This window comes from Physeter macrocephalus, chromosome 20, assembly GCF_002837175.3.
Source record: "Physeter macrocephalus isolate SW-GA chromosome 20, ASM283717v5, whole genome shotgun sequence".
NCBI lineage: Eukaryota > Metazoa > Chordata > Mammalia > Artiodactyla > Physeteridae > Physeter > Physeter macrocephalus.
This window is the reverse complement of record NC_041233.1, coordinates 82,136,038-82,156,152: the sequence shown is the minus strand read 5'-3', so window position 1 is coordinate 82,156,152 and position 20,115 is coordinate 82,136,038. Positions and strand designations below refer to the sequence as shown.

Sequence of the window (20,115 nt, the reverse complement as noted above, 5' to 3'; positions counted from 1 at the left end):
AAGTCGTGTACATTCCTGTAAGAGAACAGTGTGAAGATAAAGACAGTTTGTGTAGCAGTGCACACAGAAAAGGACAAACAGAATCAGAGCAGCATCAGTGACGGAAGCAGCAGGGCACAGTCACAATAAAAGACTCCCAATTAATCCTTAAGTAGACGTTTTTTCAAAGAATACCAAAACTCTAAAATAATCTATTTACTGTATGTGATAGAAAGACATGATGTAACAGAAACCAAAATACTGGGAAACAGAAAAGCCTATTAAAATGTAATTATAAAAAATTTATAAACAATAAAATAAGTACTTGTACGCAATGAAACTGTTTATAATATGTATCTAAAAATCTTTTTTTAATTCCCCAAGTATTTATCTAAATGTCTATAATACAGCGTTTTTTCCTATTGCTCTGAAATATTTCAAAGTTTTTTATTCTACCTCGTTATTTGTACAGTCTTCCAAATGCCACTAAGATGGTTAATATAAAAATGGCTAGAAATACATCATAAATCCAGTCCAATGAAGTAAAACGTAAGCAGAAAAATGATTATTTCTAAGTATAATTCTAATTTATTTGAATAATCATACAAATTTATCTAAATGTCTATAATACAGCGTTTTTTCCTATTGCTCTGAAATATTTCAAAGTTTCTTTTTTATTCTACCTCGTTATTTGTACAGTCTTCCAAATGCCACTAAGATGGTTAATATAAAAATGGCTAGAAATACATCATAAATCCAGTCCAATGAAGTAAAACGTAAGCAGAAAAATGATTATTTCTAAGTATAATTCTAATTTATTTGAATAATCATACAACATCTGAATTGAAAAGGCTCTCCAAGACTGGCTCCAACCCCCAACACCACCAAGGAAGAAGTGAAGTCACACGGAAGGTAACTGATTTGTACCTCAGGTTATCAAGGCAGGTGGCAGGCACAGGGGCAGTTAGGACTGCAGCTCACCTGTCGTGACATCTAGTCTGCGAGGCCTTCCAGTATATTTATCACCTTCCTCTCTGCTGCCTCAGAATACCTTCCCTAAGCTTCAGTTTTAACCACCTGCCAATTTCATTAGGTTATTATTCAGAAACGATTAAGAGAACACTACTGTTCATTCCCAAAGAAAATAATATTCTACTGGTTTTACTGTAGGTTTCCTGTGTATAACCTGTCCCACCGGTTCCTCCACATCTTACAACCAGTTCTACAGCACTTCAGGCTTCAATGAAGGTATTAAATAAAATGCACTGGACTGATTTAAGTCCCTGTTATTAGGTCACCACATAAAGTACTAGAAATGATTTTCATGCCTGATGGGAGAAATTGAACCAGTTGCAACATCCATTAAAAACAAACAACCAAAACACAGAGACTATCTGTTGCTATCTTTGGTTAACTCTAGTACAGACTAAGTTAGCCTTTCAATACACAAACAGCACGCATCTGACATGGAAATACTGGCAAGGAAAATTTTCAAGCATAACTGAGAGAAAAAAGAACCATTTCTTTACCTTCCGAAGATAGAATTCATCATGAAACTTTACGTTTAAAACTAGACTGCTTCATACTTTAATATGTAATTTGCTAACTATACAGGGAAGAATTTACAATTAACTTTATACTGGAAGCTTGGCTATATTATAAAGTCACACTGGACATGCAGTAATCATATCAATAACACACTCAACTTTCCTGCCACCTATCTTAATAAATCCCTCCTGTGCAGTTGAAACAAACTCGCATCACCAAAAGGCATTAAATGCTCCATTATGCAGCATAATAATGTTGTACAAGGCACAGTAAAAAGAAACCAATGTAACCCCAATACCAGAGGGGCCAAATAACTCTGAGACTTACTCAAGGACAAAATTCCAAGCATGCCTGTGGTAAGACAATAAGAGTGACTCTAAGCCACAGAATTGGGAATCTTTAAATCATGAGCAGCTACAAATTGGACTTGACATCAATGGGTGAATAATAGAGTCATCAGACGCTGAGAGACAACAGGGAAGGCAGAAGTACACCGGGCAGACATAGGAACACTACTGCAATTCTGCACATTTTCAAACTGCTAAATCTGGACTATGTGAACAAAAGGAGGCTGCCAAGAAAGAGAGGTAAGTGTTAAGAGCAAAATTAACTGAACAGCCCAAAAGCCCATTAATGGAGACGGCAGTCTGGCAGTCGGAACCTAATCCCAACTCAGCTACCCAGCGACCCGAGCGAGTCACCTTCACTGGGACTTCGGTAGCAGACAACAAAGATTTTGAATCAGATGATTTCCAAGATGCCTTTTGGTTCCAACATTCTCCGAGTCTACACTGCAAACGAGTTCTCACACCTCATTACAGAATCCCCCGGGAGTTATAAGTTTCCCGCTCTTCTAAGGGTGTCTGAACACAAGTATCAGATATGCGGCGCAGCCTGCACAGAGCACGTCGCCTCAACTGCGCCCCTCCCGGTGCGTATCCTCAGAGCAGCCCCTTACCGCAGCGCGGCTCCTGAGGCGTTCCCTTCATGAACAACATGCAGGGGGCAGCGTGAGTTAACTTCTTCAGGCGAAGGGTGAGGTCTTCCTTCGGGTGCTCATTACCACTGGGTGGGAAGGAGCCGCTAGACGCATGTCGCTGAACCTTTTTAGTCAACTCTGGGGCGTGGGCACCATCTAATCGGTCCATTTTCTGAGAATTCTAAAGTTAAAAAAGTCATTTAGAGTATGTGTGCATTTCTTCATCATCTCTATATCTTAGGCTCTAAAATTACAACGAGCACAAATCCATAGTTCTAGCCAGTTTTTAAAGAGGTCAACATTATCACTGGAAAAGTTTTTTTTAAATCTGATTACAGATTACCTGCTGTGCATCTCAATTTTAGAAATAAATAATTGTTTTCTTTTTTCCTTTTCGGGAACATACTAGGAAAGCAGCACTACTTCTCAAACCAGGTCAGAAAGGATTTCCCCACCCTCGCTGGGATCAAATCTACTCTTAAGTATAAATGAGGTACTTGGGGGACTATGCTAACACCCAGGGGGTACCCTGAAGCACTGATTTGCACCCACTTCCTAAAGGAGTCATTAATCAAACAAGAACCAGCCAGATGTTTCGTTACGTCCAGGCACATGCCCCGAACAACCAACTTCTGACCCAACTCAGGGAACATTCTGGGTTTACAACCACGTTATCTGGAATTTTCTCCAATCCTGGGGGCCGGAACTCCACAGTCCATGCCCCTTTTCCAGGACCCCCGAGGGCAAGCAAACGATGAGACTACAAGAAGAAAGGGCAAAGCCAGGAGCAAGCAAATGCCTAATGTTCAGGGAGCAGGGGAGAGGGCAAAGGAACCAACACAGATAGCCCCGTGGCCCACTGCAGATAGACGATCTCTTCTGCCATCTTTATCCTTACCTTGAAAAACAGAAAGGTGGGAACAGAACTAATTTCATATTTTTCAGATACTTCAGGAACAGCTTCAGCTTCCAACTTTAAAATAAAAGAATTTAAGCGTGATTATAAAAAGATCCTTTTTTACTGCTTCAATATGTCAATCAGTTTCACATGCACTATCCCTTCAAGTAGTTGACGTTTTTAAAGAGAATGGTACAAAAGTTTATGACACATTTACATTTAAATGAGACTCACTGGGCTGGCATGTCATCCACTGAGTCTGCAGTATCAAAACAGGTTCAGTGGTTTTTATTTTGTTGCACATTTCAAAAGATGCCTGGAGGCTGTGAATAAAATTTTTGGTGCACTAGTGACCTAGTAAATTTTCAATCATATGCAGCTACGACTATATTGAAATCCATAAATCACTGACCCCAGTTATGTCATGATTACAGTGCTTATTTTCTGCCCACAGCAATTCTTGCTGTTTGCTCTATTGACTAATTTCAAGAGGCAGTACATCATGACTGACAGTTGCAGCCTTCTGCAAATTATGAAGCAAAAAGGAGTATTTCTTCAATAAATTACTGATGTCTGATAAATTTTACTTTTAACTCCTGCAAGGCTGCTGGACCCAAAGCAGATATCTTGCCAGGTTACTTGCTTCTAGGTCTATTCATACATTTAAATGCATTTTAAATAAGATGACCACATTCTACTCGATAATTTCCTTGAAGTCCTTCAACAAGATCTGATGTGGTATCTGATACACAAACTTAAACATTATTTAGTAATGCCCTTTCTAAATAATTAGAACACAATTACCTCAAGCTTTTTACTCAGACTTTCTAAACTGTGTACTTTGAGAAAAACTGAGATACACTGTATCTTTCCCTCATGGGACTGTCAATGTAATATAAACTCTGAAAACCAATAAAAATCTAAATTCACACTACACCTGCAGGAAATAAAATTTATTGATAAATTCTACTGTTAAAGAGTTTAAACTATATACACTGCATTCTTCCAGGAGTGAAAGACCCCCACCGGGCTGGAGACACTATTTTTGTCTGGAGCCCTAGCCCATCAAACGGGCGGCAGTGACAAAGCGGGAAGCAGCCGTCTGTCTTTGGCGTGTGTCTCCAGCCCATACGTCCTTGGGTGCTCTCTTACCACCTTAATTCTCATTTCTTTACAACGCCCTTTTGAAACAATAATTTAAATTATTTTCATTCTCCAATGTGAAAAATTATATACATTTTAAAGTCGATGTCAAGTGTCCAATAAAACTGAAAAAAGAACAAAGAGAAGGTAAAGCATTCGGAGACAGCTATTTAGAAGAGACTCTTTCTAAAGTCTAAGAAACTTCTGTGCTATATTCCTTCATACAGTTCCACACTCAGACCAAAGAAGAGCACAAAGGTGATGACAAAGGCAGCGCATTACTATCTATCTTTAGGCTAACATCTGGTGAGTGCCCACCACACACTGGGCACTGACTGGGCCAGGCTCAGTGAAGATCCCCATCGCTGGCACTCCTGGATTCTAACAGAAAAGTGATACAAATCAAAAACCAGGCAACACTAAGTATAAACAAGATAAAAGAGTTTTAAACCAGAACAAAACAAGCAGCATCCTGACTCATAAAATCAAATTCCTATATGCTTTTGAAACTTGATCGCTTCTTCTCATATTCCCGCTGGTTTTCAGTAGGGTCCCTTACTGACAACTCTTCTAGGAAGCAAATGATGCTCTTGAAATTCTTGCTGAAGCCAGGAGGATCGCTACACGTGCCTCCCTTAAATGAGCTCCCAGAAGACGAGATCTTAATAAGACAAAGGCAACGGTGACAGGCAAATCCTCCTGAGCCTGGGCCAGGAGCACCATTAAAGGCGAAGCCGTCCCCCAGAATATCAAGGGCACCTGAAGTCCGAAACCTTCACAACACTAAAACTCTTTGGAAATATTTCCGTTGGATGTAAAACAACATAACCGTTAATGACAATGGAAGTAGAAGATAAATGTATAAATTCTAAAAATTTTTAATTTTCATTTTCTTCTGCATTCCGAAGAGACCAAAGATGGCCAATAAGAGCTAATACCTTCCTTGGAGGCCCGCTCTGTGCCATAAACCACGACATGCCTTTACATGAGACCACCTAGACCTGTCACAGCCTGGGAAGTATGGGGCATGTAATCATCTCAGCGTCACAGGGGGCCAGGTAAAGAGGTCACTTCCAGACATAGTAAATAAGCAGCAGGGTTGAGAAACAAACCCATGTTTGTTTGACTACAAAGCCTGTGCTTTTTCCACTATACTATGGTTAACTTTTCTACGACAACAATCAAACAAGAAATAATCAAATTTCAAAGATAGGACTTATACATGACTTCAGGACAAAACAGACACGAATATTTCCAGAATGGATTCCCAGCCGGAAGGCCTTTGGGGGAACCACATGCTTCCTATACCGTGAATCTCAAACTTGGACCCTCCCCACACAGTGTGCTTTGTGTCTGTGGAGAAGGAGGAGGAGGGCAGGGAGGTGTTACTAAAGCAAGGTGAGTCCAGAGGAAGGGAATTCTGCATCATCTCCTTCAATTTACCAGGGTCACCACTGACCATCGTGATGATAATGGCTAACACCGTTCTAAGTACGTTCAGGCACTGAGTTCACTTAATCGTCACAACAGGTGCTGTCTTAAGGAAGAAACCGGAACTTAAAGAGGCCAGGTAACATGTCGAGACTACAACACTGCTGGGCGGTGGAGCAAGGCAGTCTGGCTCCAGAGTCTCACTCCACTCTCCGCGGCCCTGTTGCCACTTCACCAGATCCAATGGTTACGCCTTTTTCCTTCATTTTACTGACCTTTCAGTATCATTCAGTAAGGATGACCACACCCACTTTCTCTGATACCCTTCCCTTGGCTTTCTGTGGTTTCTTTTCCTCCAACTCTCAGACCGAGTCTCTGGCTTCTTCCTTCACCTCTGGCCAACCACCACATGGCTGCACACCCCAGGACTTAGTTCTGAGTCTACTTCTCTTGCCCACACTCATTTTCCTAGAGCGGTCTCATACGACCCCCTGGCTCTAAGGAGCACCAATGTGGTACTGCCACCCAAGTTCTCTCCAGGCCAGACCACTCCTCTGACCTCCAAGCCACACACTCGACATCTGCACGCAGATCCCTACTGGATATCTCCCACTAAACCTGTTCCTCCCCAAGGCATCCCTATCTCATTTAAGCCATCTACTTGCTCGAATCAAAAAGGAGACAACCTTGACTAATCTTATTTCCTTCACCCCTGACATCCAATCCATCAACAGGTCTCCTGGGTGCCCCCCCTCCAAAATATAAGCCGACTCAGACCACGACATTTCTTACAACATTCTCCCCACTAGTGTCTAAGGCATCTCTCACCTGGCCCAGTGAAACAGCCTCCTAACTAGTATACCTGCTTCTAGTCTGCACCCTTAACCCCTTCAAACCATTCTCCACATGGCAGCCATAGTAATCGACTTAGGAATCAGACTATGTCACTTCCACTGCACTTGGAATAAAACCAAAACGTGACCGCTGCCCACAAGGCCACTTGGCCCTTGCCTACCTCTGCGACTTCATGTCAGAGCCTCTCCTTCACTGCCCTCCAGCCCCACTGGCCAACTACTGATCCTCTAAAGTCTGCACTTGCTAAGCCTCTACCTAAAAGCTCTCTCCCAGCTCTTCCAATGACTGCCACCTTCTCATTTTTTAACTCTCACTTATTAGATACACCTTTTCAGCCCAACCTAAATAAAGCACCCCACCCACCCAAGTTCCCATCTTTCATAACCTGCCTATTCATTTCTTTTGCTGAACTTACTACCACCTGAAATTACCTTGGTACTATGTGTTACCCATTTACTGTCTGTACCTTTACTGTTCCACATTCCCAGTAACTAGCATACTGTGTGGCGTATAATTAAGTGTTCAAGAAATAAATTTTGAACAGAATATTGAACTAACAGTGGTCACTATTCCTAAGCCAAAATGGGAATGACTACTTGCCAGTGGTGGCAATGAGCCTCCAAGGTTAAGGCCAGAATGATGAAATTCGACATTCCAGTATAAATCAGCTATATTTCAATAAAACAAGCAAACAAACAAAACCACCTGACATTCCGGGACATTCTGTCATACCTCCTACAGGGCTTCTTTCTGCCCTGTGACAAGATACAAAAGGAAAAATTTTCAAAATCAAATTCTTTATTTGTCAGATAGCCAAATATAAATTTCAAAATAGTATTTAAATTAACATTTCTGATAACTTTTTTAAAGACATTGCCAAACTTAGCCCAGTAACAGCTAATAAACTATGTTAATTGTGGTATTTTTTTATTACCAAGACAGCATCGATTAAAACGGATGTTTTTTAAGATTTAACAATTCTACTAGAATTATATGAGAGACATCTTAGAGTTCCTAAAAAATGGAATCCTACACATGCTCTCTAAGATGCCAAATAAACTGATCAATATTCTCTGCTCCCACCTGCACAAAGGAAAGCAATTTAAAACAAAAACAAAAACGAACAAACAACAACAACAAAAAAAAACATGGTAAAGTAAAGGTCCCTACCTCAAGTATCCCACCATCTAGTCAAGAAGCCAACAAAACGGGAACGAAATGACAGAGCAGATGAAGATACAAGATATTCCCCGACTAACAGTCCAAACAATGGCAAAGACTAGTTTCGGAGAGAGAGGAAAGAAGGGAAAAAAAATTTTAAAAAGCCACGTAAGTACACAAGAAAGACTTCACACAAAATGGATTTGATTTAAATCATCATGTTGTACACCTTAAATATACACAATCTTTACTTAAAAAATAAAATAATAAAATCAACTACAAAATTTTTAAAATAAATTGCCACTCCTATTAAAAGATGGATTTGACTTGGACCAGGAACATGACTAGTGGTACCCAATTTCATGACCCAATACTATTCTTCCTCCTTCCCAGCCCCTACCAGAAACTATCTTGAAATAGTCTATCTACCAAACAATTTGATTTAATGATAAACATGTATTCCCATTTTAAAGTGCTAACAAACTGACTTTACAAAATTTGAAAAGCAAAGGCACTTGATATTTTAATTAGCTGGTTAATTTTATTCTGAACAAACGAAGGTTTCTGTGAGACTTCCAGCAAGAGAAATAACTCATGGATCTCCTCCATGCCCCTGCAGGTGTGAGAACATCAGGGTGGGACACAGCCCCAGGACCTGACTGGACATGGCAGCCGATGCAGGTGAGTGCAACCAGCACGCAGCCTAAACATGGCACCAGGAAGGAGCACAGGTACTTTATTACCATATCATCAGTCCAGGAAGTGAGGGGATTCAGATGTAATATATGTGAAAATCTTGCCTTTCAGCAACGTATTCCAATGAGCACAAACTACTGGGACCAAAAATGTATGCTAGCTTTTCTCTGGTATTATTTTACCATCTTCTACAAAATAAGGAATTGTTGATGATCACAAATCTTTACAATCAAACTATTAAAAACATAGTGTTTAAAACCATCTATATAATGATTCTGCAAACCTACGTCATAGAATGAACTAACCTCTTATACGTCAAGTAAAAAATGCCAAACGATGGCAGTCATTAAAAAAAAAAAAAAAAAAAAAAGACCAAGAAATCAAAAGAGGGCTTCCCTGGTGGCGCACTGGTTGAGGGCCCGCCTGCCGATGCAGGGGACACGGGTTCATGCCCCGGTCCGGGAAGATCCCACATGCCGTGGAGCCTGCGCGTCCGGAGCCTGTGCTCCGCAACGGGGGAGGCCACAACAGTGAGAGGCCCGCATAACGCAAAAAAAAAAAAAAAAAAAAAAAAAAGAGAGGCCAAAAAAAAAAAAAACCCGCATAACGCAAAAAAAAAAAAAAAAAAAAAAAAAAGAAATCAAAAGAAATAGAGGGTAGGAGAACATCAATTCTATACCCTAGAAGTTTCACAAAGCTCTCACTGAGAAAGCTGTTTTGAAATGAATCACATGCCTCTCTTACTGGGAAATGCCAAGAAATCTCTCAAATATTTTACCTCTCCTGGGCTATTATTCAGCACTGTGGCCTTTAAAAGTACCTACCTTCCAAATTCCATGCAAATGATCTTTACCTTTGAGGATGTCTAAGCAAGAAAAACTATGCCAGAGTGAATTTGCAGAAAGTAACAAAACCTGGGCAAACTACCCAACCAGCCCTGTCACCCTCTCCGTGAATGGCAGGTGCAGTTGGATTCAGGTATCCCCAACAGATAAGGGTTTCCCAACCCTTGGCTTGCTGAGACACTTAAGCACTTGAACAACTTAAAGTCTCACTGCCAAGTTTGGTACCAATGTGAGAAGTAATTCTATAGTTACTTTAAATAAATCATTCAAATGGCAGCTAACAACAATGTGCTACTTAAACCAGTAACACTATACACATAAAAGCAGACTTACAACAATTACCATCATCTTGATTAATCTTATGATTGAATGTTTAATCATTCATTTCACTTGTAATCATTATCTTTTATCACTGACCAAACATGCAGTTTTAATGTTCCCTTCCATTATTTATATTGAACATTTTAGGGTTACATTCTAAGGTTTCATTACACATTTCATTAGAATTTTAAATAAGTCCTTAAATTTTAAAAAGCTAACCATTATATTCATACTTGCTCTATCTGCACAAAGAAACACTGGAAGGATTCATGCAAAATTAATACAAACAGCTACTTACAGGATGGGACAACAGGGCTGACAGGGGAAGGAGTGGGCAGACCTTCTCAATGTACATCTTTTTAAACTGTTTTGATTTCTGAACCATCGTAAGTGCAATACCTATTCAAAGCACACTTATTTATACAGAAACTGTCTGAAAATTATATCATTCACTATACAAATGCATTAGTATGTCAGAATTCTGGGTCTTCAGTTTACATAAAAAGCGGCATACAAGCAATACAGTTGATGTCACTTTTAACCCCATATACAGGTATACTTGCCAACATATCCTCTGAACTCACAAACCCTGGTTTTGTTTTGTTTTTTTGTGGTACGTGGGCCTCTCGCTGTTGTGGCCTCTCCCGTTGCAGAACGAACACAGGCTCCGGCCGCGCAGGCTCAGCGGCCATGGCTCACGGGCCCAGCCGCTCCGCAGCATGTGGGATCTTCCCGGACCGGGGCACGAACCCATATCCCCCGCATCGGCAGGTGGACTCTCAACCACTGCGCCACCAGGGAAGCCCCACAAACCCTGGTTTTAAAAAATAAGGCTTTGGGCTTCCCTGGTGGCACAGTGGTTAAGAATTCGCCTACCAATGCAGGGGACACGAGTTTGAACCCGGGTCTGGGAAGATCCCACATGCCGCGGAGCAACTAAGCCCATGCGCCACAACTACTGAGCCTGCGCTTTAGATTTAGAGCCCGCGAGCCACAACTACCGAAGCCCACATGCCCAGAGCCCGTGCTCCACAACAAGAGAAGCCACCACAATGAGAAGCCCACGCACCGCAACGAAGAGTAGCCCCTGCTGGCCACAACTAGAGGAAAGCCCGTGCGCAGCAAGCAAAGATCCAATGCAGCCAAAAATAAATAAATAAATTTATTTTTAAAAAATAAAAATAAAGCTTTCGTTTCCTGTCTGCTTTTTTAAATACTAAGGATTCAGCTTTCTCCCTTCCCAAAATTTCATTTCTAAGATATTCAGCTCCTATTTTGGCCCTGCTGCCTAAATGAGTACTAAATCCTGACTGATAACGTTAAATGTGCTTAAACGAAGTGAGCTAATCCAGTCACAACTCTCACTTTCCTAGTACTACCTACCCAAGAAAGAGACTAGGAATGCAGAGCATGCACAACGGGGTAAAAAAAAAAAAAAAGGCAGCAAGGGAGAGACTGGCTTCCTTTTCCTCTGCCTCCCGGCAGGTCTGAAGAACCCCGTTTCTCCAGTAGGTCTACACCTCCCGCCCCGACAGCAACCTCATCCTAATCGCCCCGTCCCTACAGCGGCCTTCACACACCCTTTCTGAATCACTTTCCACGTCACACCTAGCTTTTCAATGAAGTAAGTCTTGTTACTACGTTTACAATATTAAAACCACAATTCCCCAAAATGAATGATCTCATCTGCTTTTTGCCCACATAGACACTCCCCCAACTGCCATCCTGTCCTCCCAACCAAGCATGTGTCAGGGAAAGTGTGGTGAGTTTTACACCACTCGTTACTTGAAAAATGCAAAACCGTTTTAAGACGTTTAAGAATAATCTACTGTGATCCCAGCACAGCTATCTATGAACATGAGGAATCCCACACCAGGCCTCCCTTGTAGGTTAATAAAATGTAGTCTAACCCATAAATCAGAATTAAATTCTTAAAAGACATAACACTGAAAATACAGTACCTTCACAAATGAGACCTGGGGGTGTTCCCTGGCTAGCTCTGCCATCACGTCGTTCATCTGAGCACACTGTGGAGCCCATGGTGCCCAGAAATGGACTACAAGGAGGGACCTGTAAATCCATAAAATGCAGTTTTTAAAAATATAGTAGCTTTAGAAATAAGCAAATACTGATGCAGATCAAATTCTATTAGCAAAGAAACCTGTACAAGGACCGCCTGAATTGTTTTTGTACTGCTAGAATCTTGTTATATTAAACACAGACAGAAATATAACTTGCAAGGTCTTGAGAATCTTTTGGATGAATTTTCAAGTTAATGGTATTTCTTGAGTCAATACTTAGCTCAGATGAAGTGGTTCTGAATATTCATCCACCTCAACTACTAGCCACGTAAATTAACTCTATTTTGAGACCCTTAGGAAAGAAAGATGGAAACTAGATTTCTGTAGTCAAGGCACAACGTTTGTGAAAAATGACTGTATATGCGTTACTACTATTCATGTTAGTATTTACTTTTGACATGGTCCTGTGATGAGGTGATCATAGGAATAGAAATAAAATGTTGCAAATGAAGGTATATAACCAGAAAACAAAGGGAAAAAAAGGGAGCTGCTTTTCACATACTTTTTTTTATTATGCTACAGAAGATTTTCTAAAAATTGATAGAATGAACAGACAGAATAGCGATTAATAAATTGTCAATGAAATTCTCAGGAATCTCAGTATGCATCTATCAACTATTTTCATATAAAATTATCTTGGCAAAGATATATTTAAGTCTATCCTCATACCCAACTGAAAAACCCTTCAGTTTTACAGAATTCCAAATTCAAATATAATCCCCCTTGACTACAAAAAAATCTGAAAATCCAGGAAGAAAATACATTGAAAAATATGTTACACGGAGAAAGGAAACAAGGACAACTAACCTTGGGCAAGGAAAGGAATAGAATACTTGGCTCATGTGAGCTAAGTACTGAGAGAAGGAGGAGCCTACCATGCAGTGTTGGGGGCCAGAAGCCGAGGGAGGCACTGGGGACTTCAGAGAGCTGGGGGCAGGATTTGGTGGCACTGGAGCACAGTCTAAATTTCAGTACCTCCAAGTTTCTGGCTTAGTGACTGATGGCTAGTGGTAGCACTAGCCACGAATCACAGTACAGAAGCTGCCAACCTGAGAGGAAAGGAAGTCTAGTGGGCTGTGATAGTCTGGAACTCAAGAAAGAAGTCCATGCCTAATCTGCAGATCTGGGAATCAAGAAACAGGGCCGGCACCATGCTCATCCATGCAGGAGGATAAAGAGGAGGCCGAGGGCAGAGTCTCTGGGGATCATCAACACTAAGTTAGGACAGATGGCGGTAAAGGAGCCCTGGTGGTAGACCAGAGAAGGGACCTAAGAGGCACACAGGAAGGGTCTCCCAGAAGTCAAGAAGGAAGGAGAGACAATCATCAAATGCAGCAGGAAGGGCAACCAGCAATAGTGAGAGTTAAGTCCAGTGGATGACACAAGCAGCGTGTGGACCACTGGACTAAGGATGAGGAAGCAGAGATGGCTAGAAACCTACTCTGTAAGAGACTGGGGTGTAAACAGAGAGAGAGCAAGGATCAAGACAGGACCAAGGAACGGGCTTTTTTCAATACAAGAAAATTTTCATCGTTTATTTTGTGAAGGGACAGTGCAAATGGGGAGGGAGAGGCTGAAGACACGAGAGACAGCTAAGGATTCAAGCTCTCAAAGGTGGCAGGAGAGGGAAATTGAGAGCAGAAAAGAATTCGCCTTGAGAAGAGGGACAATCTCCTCCAGGTCAGGAGCAAAGGAATCAAGAATGGGTGAAGCTGGGCTTCCCTGGTGGCGCAGTGGTTGGGAATCTGCCTGCCGATGCAGGGGATACGGGTTCGTGCCCCGGTCCGGGAGGATCCCACGTGCCGCAGAGCGGCTGGGCCCGTGAGCCATGGCCGCTGAGCCTGAGCGTCCGGAGCCTGTGCTCCGCAACGGGAGAGGCCACAGCAGTGAGAGGCCCGCATACCACAAAAAAAAAAAAAAAAAAAAAAGAATGGGTGATGGGCCCGTGAGCCATGGCCTCTGGGCCTGCGCGTCCGGAGCCTGTGCCCCGCAACGGGAGAGGCCACAGCAGTGAGGGCCCCGCATACCACAAAAAAAAAAAAAAAAAAAAAAAGAATGGGTGAAGCTACAAGTAAATGTGTAGGTGTCGGGGGAGGGGCAAGTCGAAGAAGAGCTCTGGAAGATGCTTCTGGAAGTCCTGTTTTCCAGGTAGGAAGCAAGGTCATGTGCTGAAACGAAGGAAAATGGAGAACAGGGGTCACAGACAGGAGCGAGGAAGACGGAAGGGCTGCCCAGGGGCACACAAGAGTAATGCAGGAGGCTCTAAAGGCAGAGCCGCCTAAGGTGGGGAAGGACACATGGCAGGGCCCCTACTCCATGGGTTTCCAGAGCAGCAGCAGAAGGCAGGAGCCTCAGCGTGTGGGTAGGTGAGCAGAGACTGTGGAAGAAGTATTTCACCAACCCCTGCTGCCTCTTCCTCTTGGGCATGGAGCTAGACTACAGCTCTCAGTCTCGCTTGTGTCCCGGGCTGGAGCCCCGGAACTGAGCTGTGGCCAGTGCGATGCGGGGCAGAAGTGAGCTACCTGGCCCCGCAAAGCCTCCCGCGTGAGCCTCGGCCTACTCCAGCCTCCTCACTGAGCTTCTGCACAGCGTGGCGGGGGGCCTCTGGGGCCTAAGGGATGGTGGGAAGGAAGACAGGCCCACGAAACAACTGCACAGGAATGTTCACAGCAGCCTGGCGCATAACAGCCGAAACCTGCAAGTAACCCAATGTCCACAAACTGGAGAAACTGCTGTATATTAACACAACGGAATACCACTCAGCAGTAAAAAAAGGAACCAACTACAGATACACGGCAGCATGGATGAATCCCCAAAGCACACTGAGCATAGCACAACAACCCAGACACGAAAGACCAGGAGTTCTGCGACTCCATTTACATAAAGTCCAAGAAGAGGCACAACTCATCTACAGTGACAGAAAGCAGATCACTGGTGGGGGATTACTGGAAAGAGCCTAAAGAGCATTCTGGGGCTCTATATTCTTGTCCTGAATGATGGTTACTTGCGTTAATACAAATGTCAAAATTCATCACACCCAGCAATTAAGATCTGTGCATTTTACTACAGTATATAAGTTAATACCTCAATCTTTTAAAAGTTAGATACTTTCACCAAACTGAAAAAAGATTTTTAAAATCATAATATTCAATGACAAAAAGGATACAGTGAGACGGCACTTTCATATCCTACCAGTAAAAATTAAACTGGAACCTTTCTGAAATTTCAACATACTTACACACTTTCAAGTATCTATCCTACAGAAGTCATTAAAGAGACAAAGATGTACGTATATGAATATTTTCCCAGTATTTCACGTAGCAAATAACTGTAAAAATCTATTGTTCAACAAGATAGTTTTCTTAATGATCATACAATAAAATATCATAAAGCCATTAAAAATCAAATGCCAAAGAATGTTTAATGACATGGGAAAATGCTCACAATGAGTACATTTTTTAAAAATTAAAATAGGCTACCAAACTTTTTAACAGTATGTGTCAACGTATGTAAAAAAGAAAAGAAAAAAAGCACACGTACACAACTTAAATTCCATTACTACTAATGTGGGTTGAAGAGTAATTTAACTTAACTTCCACATCTGTAAAACAGCAGTAACACCCTGGGAGGTTGGGAAGATCAAACAAAAATATACAAGCACTTTGAAAACATTACAGAATGATATTAATGTTGTTACTTTACATTATCCACAATATTCTCATATTTAGATGCTTAACTTCCACCTTCCAATTAGGTACACGATGCCTAATATCATAAGGACATAAACCTGAAACAAACATAAACGCTGTCACCATCTCTTGGATTATATGTAACTAATCTCTCCACCTTCATGGACAGCCCAATATGCAGGGTGCATTGTTTAAGGAAAACCTTTAGAGAAAGAGGAGATTCAAATCCTAACTACTGTGATGTTAAACAATGTAATGAACCTTGGTTCTTTATCAGTAAGATAATTAGTGATTGATAAACGGTTGTTTCTCTGTTATTACAGGTGTTCTGCTCTTATAGTTATTCCTCTGCAGATAACACCAACTACCATTTATTAAGATCATATAGTATGAGACTCTGTTAAATATTTTACAAATGGGTAAAAACCTTAAATACTCTGTAAATGGGTATTAATATCCCCACTGTATAGACCAACTGAGGTTTCAGTAACATAAACGTCTGATTATTTGACTTAAGCAAGAAAAGTTTTCAGTTCACATGAAATTTTAAAATTGGGAAGTGATGATTTGTAAAGTAGACGTTAAGTAACTACATTAACAAGTACTATTTAGTATTCTGAAATGCTGCCATTTTCACCAGAAGTAACAGAGATTTGTTCCTTCCGCAGATGCCAAGCATCACTTCCTTCCCATGTGCCCATTTAAACTCATCACCACGAAAAAGGTATATTGGTTTCCGGATTATTTCAAGTACGGGCCCGTGGCAAGAATTAACATTTAAACTTTTTCCAACTGTGAAGTCTTAATGACTTTTTTTCCTTAAAAAACGACACATAAAATCAAAAATGTGAAACACAAAAAGCAAAATAGTCCTCCAGGTGACTGTGAACTGAACACTTACGAAGGGCAGGTCCACACGAGCCCTGCTCCTTTCAAGACGCCGCCTCTGGGGCACTCCATAAGTGGGCCGCCGTAAGATGGGGGCAGAGCTGGATGAATCACCTTTCATCAATGAGTCCACGTCATTCCCTTCGTGCCCCCCCCGCCCCGCCCCACTCGCCCGTTTCTGGCAGTTTCCCAGCAAGACCGGAAATGCCGCAAGAGCGGCTCTGGTGAACACCTTTCACTTCACACGGCGGGGAAGCCAGACGGGAACTCTCCCATCGCACCCGCACTCCGCAGCTCAGCCGCTCGCCAGCGTACTCACTACCCGCTTCCAACCGCGATCCGCTCCTGCACTCGCACCGATACGCTTCCACTGCCAGCGAGCCCGCGCCGCCGCACGCAGAAGAGCCCGGGCGCGAAGGCGCCGCGAGTGCTCCCGCCGGCCAGGCAGCACGCGTGTCCGCTCCCACACCCCCGGGAGGGCACTGTCCTACCCCTCTCACCGCAGAGGACACTCCTGAGGCCTGGTTATGAAACGTGCGCAGCGGCTCTGGGGCTGGCTCCCTGGCAATCGGCTGGCGCTCCGCCGCCCCCACCGGCCATGCCCCGAGACACCGCCCAGCCCACGAGCGCTCGGCCAGCGGAAGCCGCGAGACCGCTGCGGAGGCCCCGTGCCCGCCCGCCGGCGCCGGCTCGCAAGCTCGGGGTTTCCATGTGTTCCCCCAGGCCAGGCCTCTGCATCCCGGTGGGTCTCCTTCAGACGCCGTCCCAAGGGCGAGAGGCACGTGGGCCAAGCCAAAACGGACCGCGGCTGAGCCCGTCCAGGAAACAGAAGACCCGCTGAGCCCGTCCAGGAAACAGAAGACCCGCGTCCTCGGCCCGAACAGCGCCACACAGTGCGCTCTGCCCCATCACCAACACCCTTAAACGCCCCTCGAAAAGGAGGCAGGGCCGCCGACCCAGCTAGGCCTTCCTCCGCCGCCCGCCCGTGACGAAGCGGGCGGGGGCTGGGGTCTCCGCGCCCACCCCCGACCCGCGGCTGAGTCCCCGCGTTGCCGCACCCCGGGAGGGCGGGCCGAGCGACAGGGCGGGACCCGGGCCTCGGGGCGCCCGGCGGGCCGGGGGTCTGCGGTTGACCCCGCTCCCCTTCCGGGGCGGGGACCTGGCCTCGGGGTCCGGGCCGCGCCGGCCGCTCCGCCCAGGCCGGGCCGGGTGCGAGGGAGACGGGCAGCCCGCGCGGCCGGCCCCCGCCGCGTCCCCTCATCCCTGCCGCCCGCCGCCCGCCGCCCCACTCACTTGGTTCGGAGGCGCAGCAGCTCCTCAAACTGCCCGGCTGAGCCGACCTCCACAACAGCAGCCGCCGCCTCAACCGCCCCCGCCGCCATGCTGCCGCCGCCAGACAAGACCAATCGAGCGCGGGCGGTCGATGGGGGAGGGGCCCGGGCGGCTGCACGCGGAAGCCCCGCCCCGCCTCCGGCCCGCGCAGAAGCCCCGCCCCCCGCGCCCGCCCCGCCCTCCAGGCACGCGCGGAAGCCGGGAGCCGGTGAAACGCGGGAGGTTGGGGTTTACCGGCGGGCCAAGTGAGAGTCCTAGGCTCCTGATCCCCGGGGCTCCGGACTGTCAAGAATCCTGGCCTCCGGGGCTCCTGGATGTCGGGGCGCCGTACGTTCCTTGCAACTCCTACGGCAGCTGGGAGAATGGTGTGTGCGTGTGTGATGTGAGTGTATATTGAACAAAGTGAAATTTTAAGCTAAAAGGAAATTACATAAAGGTGGGGATGGAATGGGAGGTTAGAGAAAGGGAGGTTGAGCCCTCTCCGAACCTCAACACTGACAAGGAGCTTCGAACTCGGTCCTGAAGAGCCCGAACCCGCGCCACCGCGTGGCCCTCCACCTACCCCCCCCCGCCCCTGCCGCGGGGCCATCCCTGTGCGCAGCCAGGGCGCAGACCCATCACCCACTGTGACCTCCGAGCAGCACGGCCTGGGCAGGTGGGCCGCCTCCGGCACCATGGGCCCACCCCCGAGGACCGTCTCACCCAGGCCCGCAGGCCCCACGCTCCTCTAACCTCGGGTCTTCCCTGGCTCTCCTTGGCATCTCCTAATGTTGACACTCCAGGTAGTGTCGCTCACCACCTTTCCACCTCCCCTGCCCATAACTCCCACGCACTCTCCGGCCTGGGTGAAATTGTCCATGGTCCTAGTATCCTCAATCACCAGGGGAACCTCAACCGCCAGCCAAGGGCCCTCCCCAGGCTCCGGAGCCCAGCATCCATCTGCCCTGGGGCCGAGGGAGTCTTTTTGGTTCTCCACAAACTGCACCCCGCCTGCTCTCCAAAGAGCCACTCCTGGAGCTCCCATCTTACTAACGCCATCGCTTCCACCCAGACACTTGAGGCTCCTCCTGGGGGTCCTCAGGCTCTGTACTGAGTTTGAGGGCAGGCCCCATGTATACTCCCGTGGGTGTTCAGGGAACCTGTGCGCCTTCTACCACGTGCACATCTCATCGGGTTAGAACTGCACCTGTGGTCTCCACCAGCCCTGGTTCTCATCAAGGGCGGGAACTGTGTCTCTGTCCCAGTCCCTAAGTTAGAGCCAAGAACGTGGCAGGTGCTCCGTACATGCTCTCTACCTGCAGCTGGTGGAGAAGTGTGCTTGTGGAGTTTCAAAGACTTATTACCAAAAAAAAAAAAAAAAAAAAATTATGTAATATATTTCATTGATAATGTTTACATTGATTGCATGTTGAAATACTACTTCTGATATACTGGGTTTTGTGAAATATATTATTAAAATTAAATTTACCTCTTTCTACCTTTTAAATGTGGTTACTAGAAATTTTTAAATTACATAGGTGACTTTCATTTGTGGCTCACTTTGTATTTTCTCTTGGGCAGCTCTGCTCCAGTGACTGACAGTTGTCTTTAGTTACATATGTGCCTTATCCTGAGAAGTGGGTGTTCCTGAAGATGGTAAATTCCATTATCTAAAATGCAATACGAGAGTGGTGAGGAACTGTTTTGTATCCTGACTTTGGTGGTAGGTACACAAACCTAAACGTGATCAAAATTGCATAGCACGAAATACACACAAAGAGTACAAGTAAAACTGGAGAAATGGAAGAAGATGGACAGACTGTATGAATATCATCATCCTAGTTGTGATATTGTACTACAGTGTTTCAAGATGCTATCTTTGGGGAAAAGCATGGGCAGAATCTCTCTCTGTTATTTCTTATGACTGCACGTGACCCTACAATCATTTTTAAATAAAAAGGTTAGTTTTTTAAAAAAAAAAAAAAAAAGTAAATAAATTCTAGAGATTACTATGAAAAAATGCACCAGGAGGGGAGAAAACAGCATGTTGCAAAACAAGATGTATGCTCTGATGACCATTTTTAAACAGAATTATACGTAAATAAAACACATAACTCCATATAGGTGACGCTACAATCATTTTTAAATAAAAAGGTTAGTTTTTTTTAAAAAAAAAAAAAAAAGTAAATAAATTCTAGAGATTACTATGAAAAAATGCACCAGGAGGGGAGAAAACAGCATGTTGCAAAACAAGATGTATGCTCTGATGACCATTTTTAAACAGAATTAT

General features: G+C 44.5%; 1 protein-coding gene across 6 annotated transcripts in view; it reads right to left on the bottom strand.

The window, feature by feature from the left end:
- Positions 1 to 17,925, bottom strand: part of GLRX3 (glutaredoxin 3) — a 33,276-nt gene extending 15,351 nt beyond the window's left edge. The window contains exons 1-5 of one of the 6 annotated variants that reach the window (XM_007126688.4): positions 16,747 to 17,418; positions 16,528 to 16,615; positions 11,818 to 11,926; positions 3,405 to 3,479; positions 2,486 to 2,687 (exon numbers count right to left, since the gene is read on the bottom strand). In XM_007126688.4, coding sequence (XP_007126750.1) covers positions 2,486 to 2,687; positions 3,405 to 3,479; positions 11,818 to 11,926; positions 16,528 to 16,586 — 445 coding nt within the window. In that variant the 5' untranslated portion in view covers positions 16,587 to 16,615; positions 16,747 to 17,418. Of the gene's footprint in view, positions 1 to 2,485; positions 2,688 to 3,404; positions 3,480 to 7,565; positions 7,589 to 8,003; positions 8,113 to 11,817; positions 11,930 to 16,527; positions 16,629 to 16,746; positions 17,419 to 17,807 lie in introns of those variants that run through there. The other 5 variants (XM_007126689.4, XM_055080904.1, XM_028481116.2 and 2 more) reach the window with 5 other exon arrangements.
- Between the last annotated feature and the right edge of the window lie 2,190 nt (positions 17,926 to 20,115).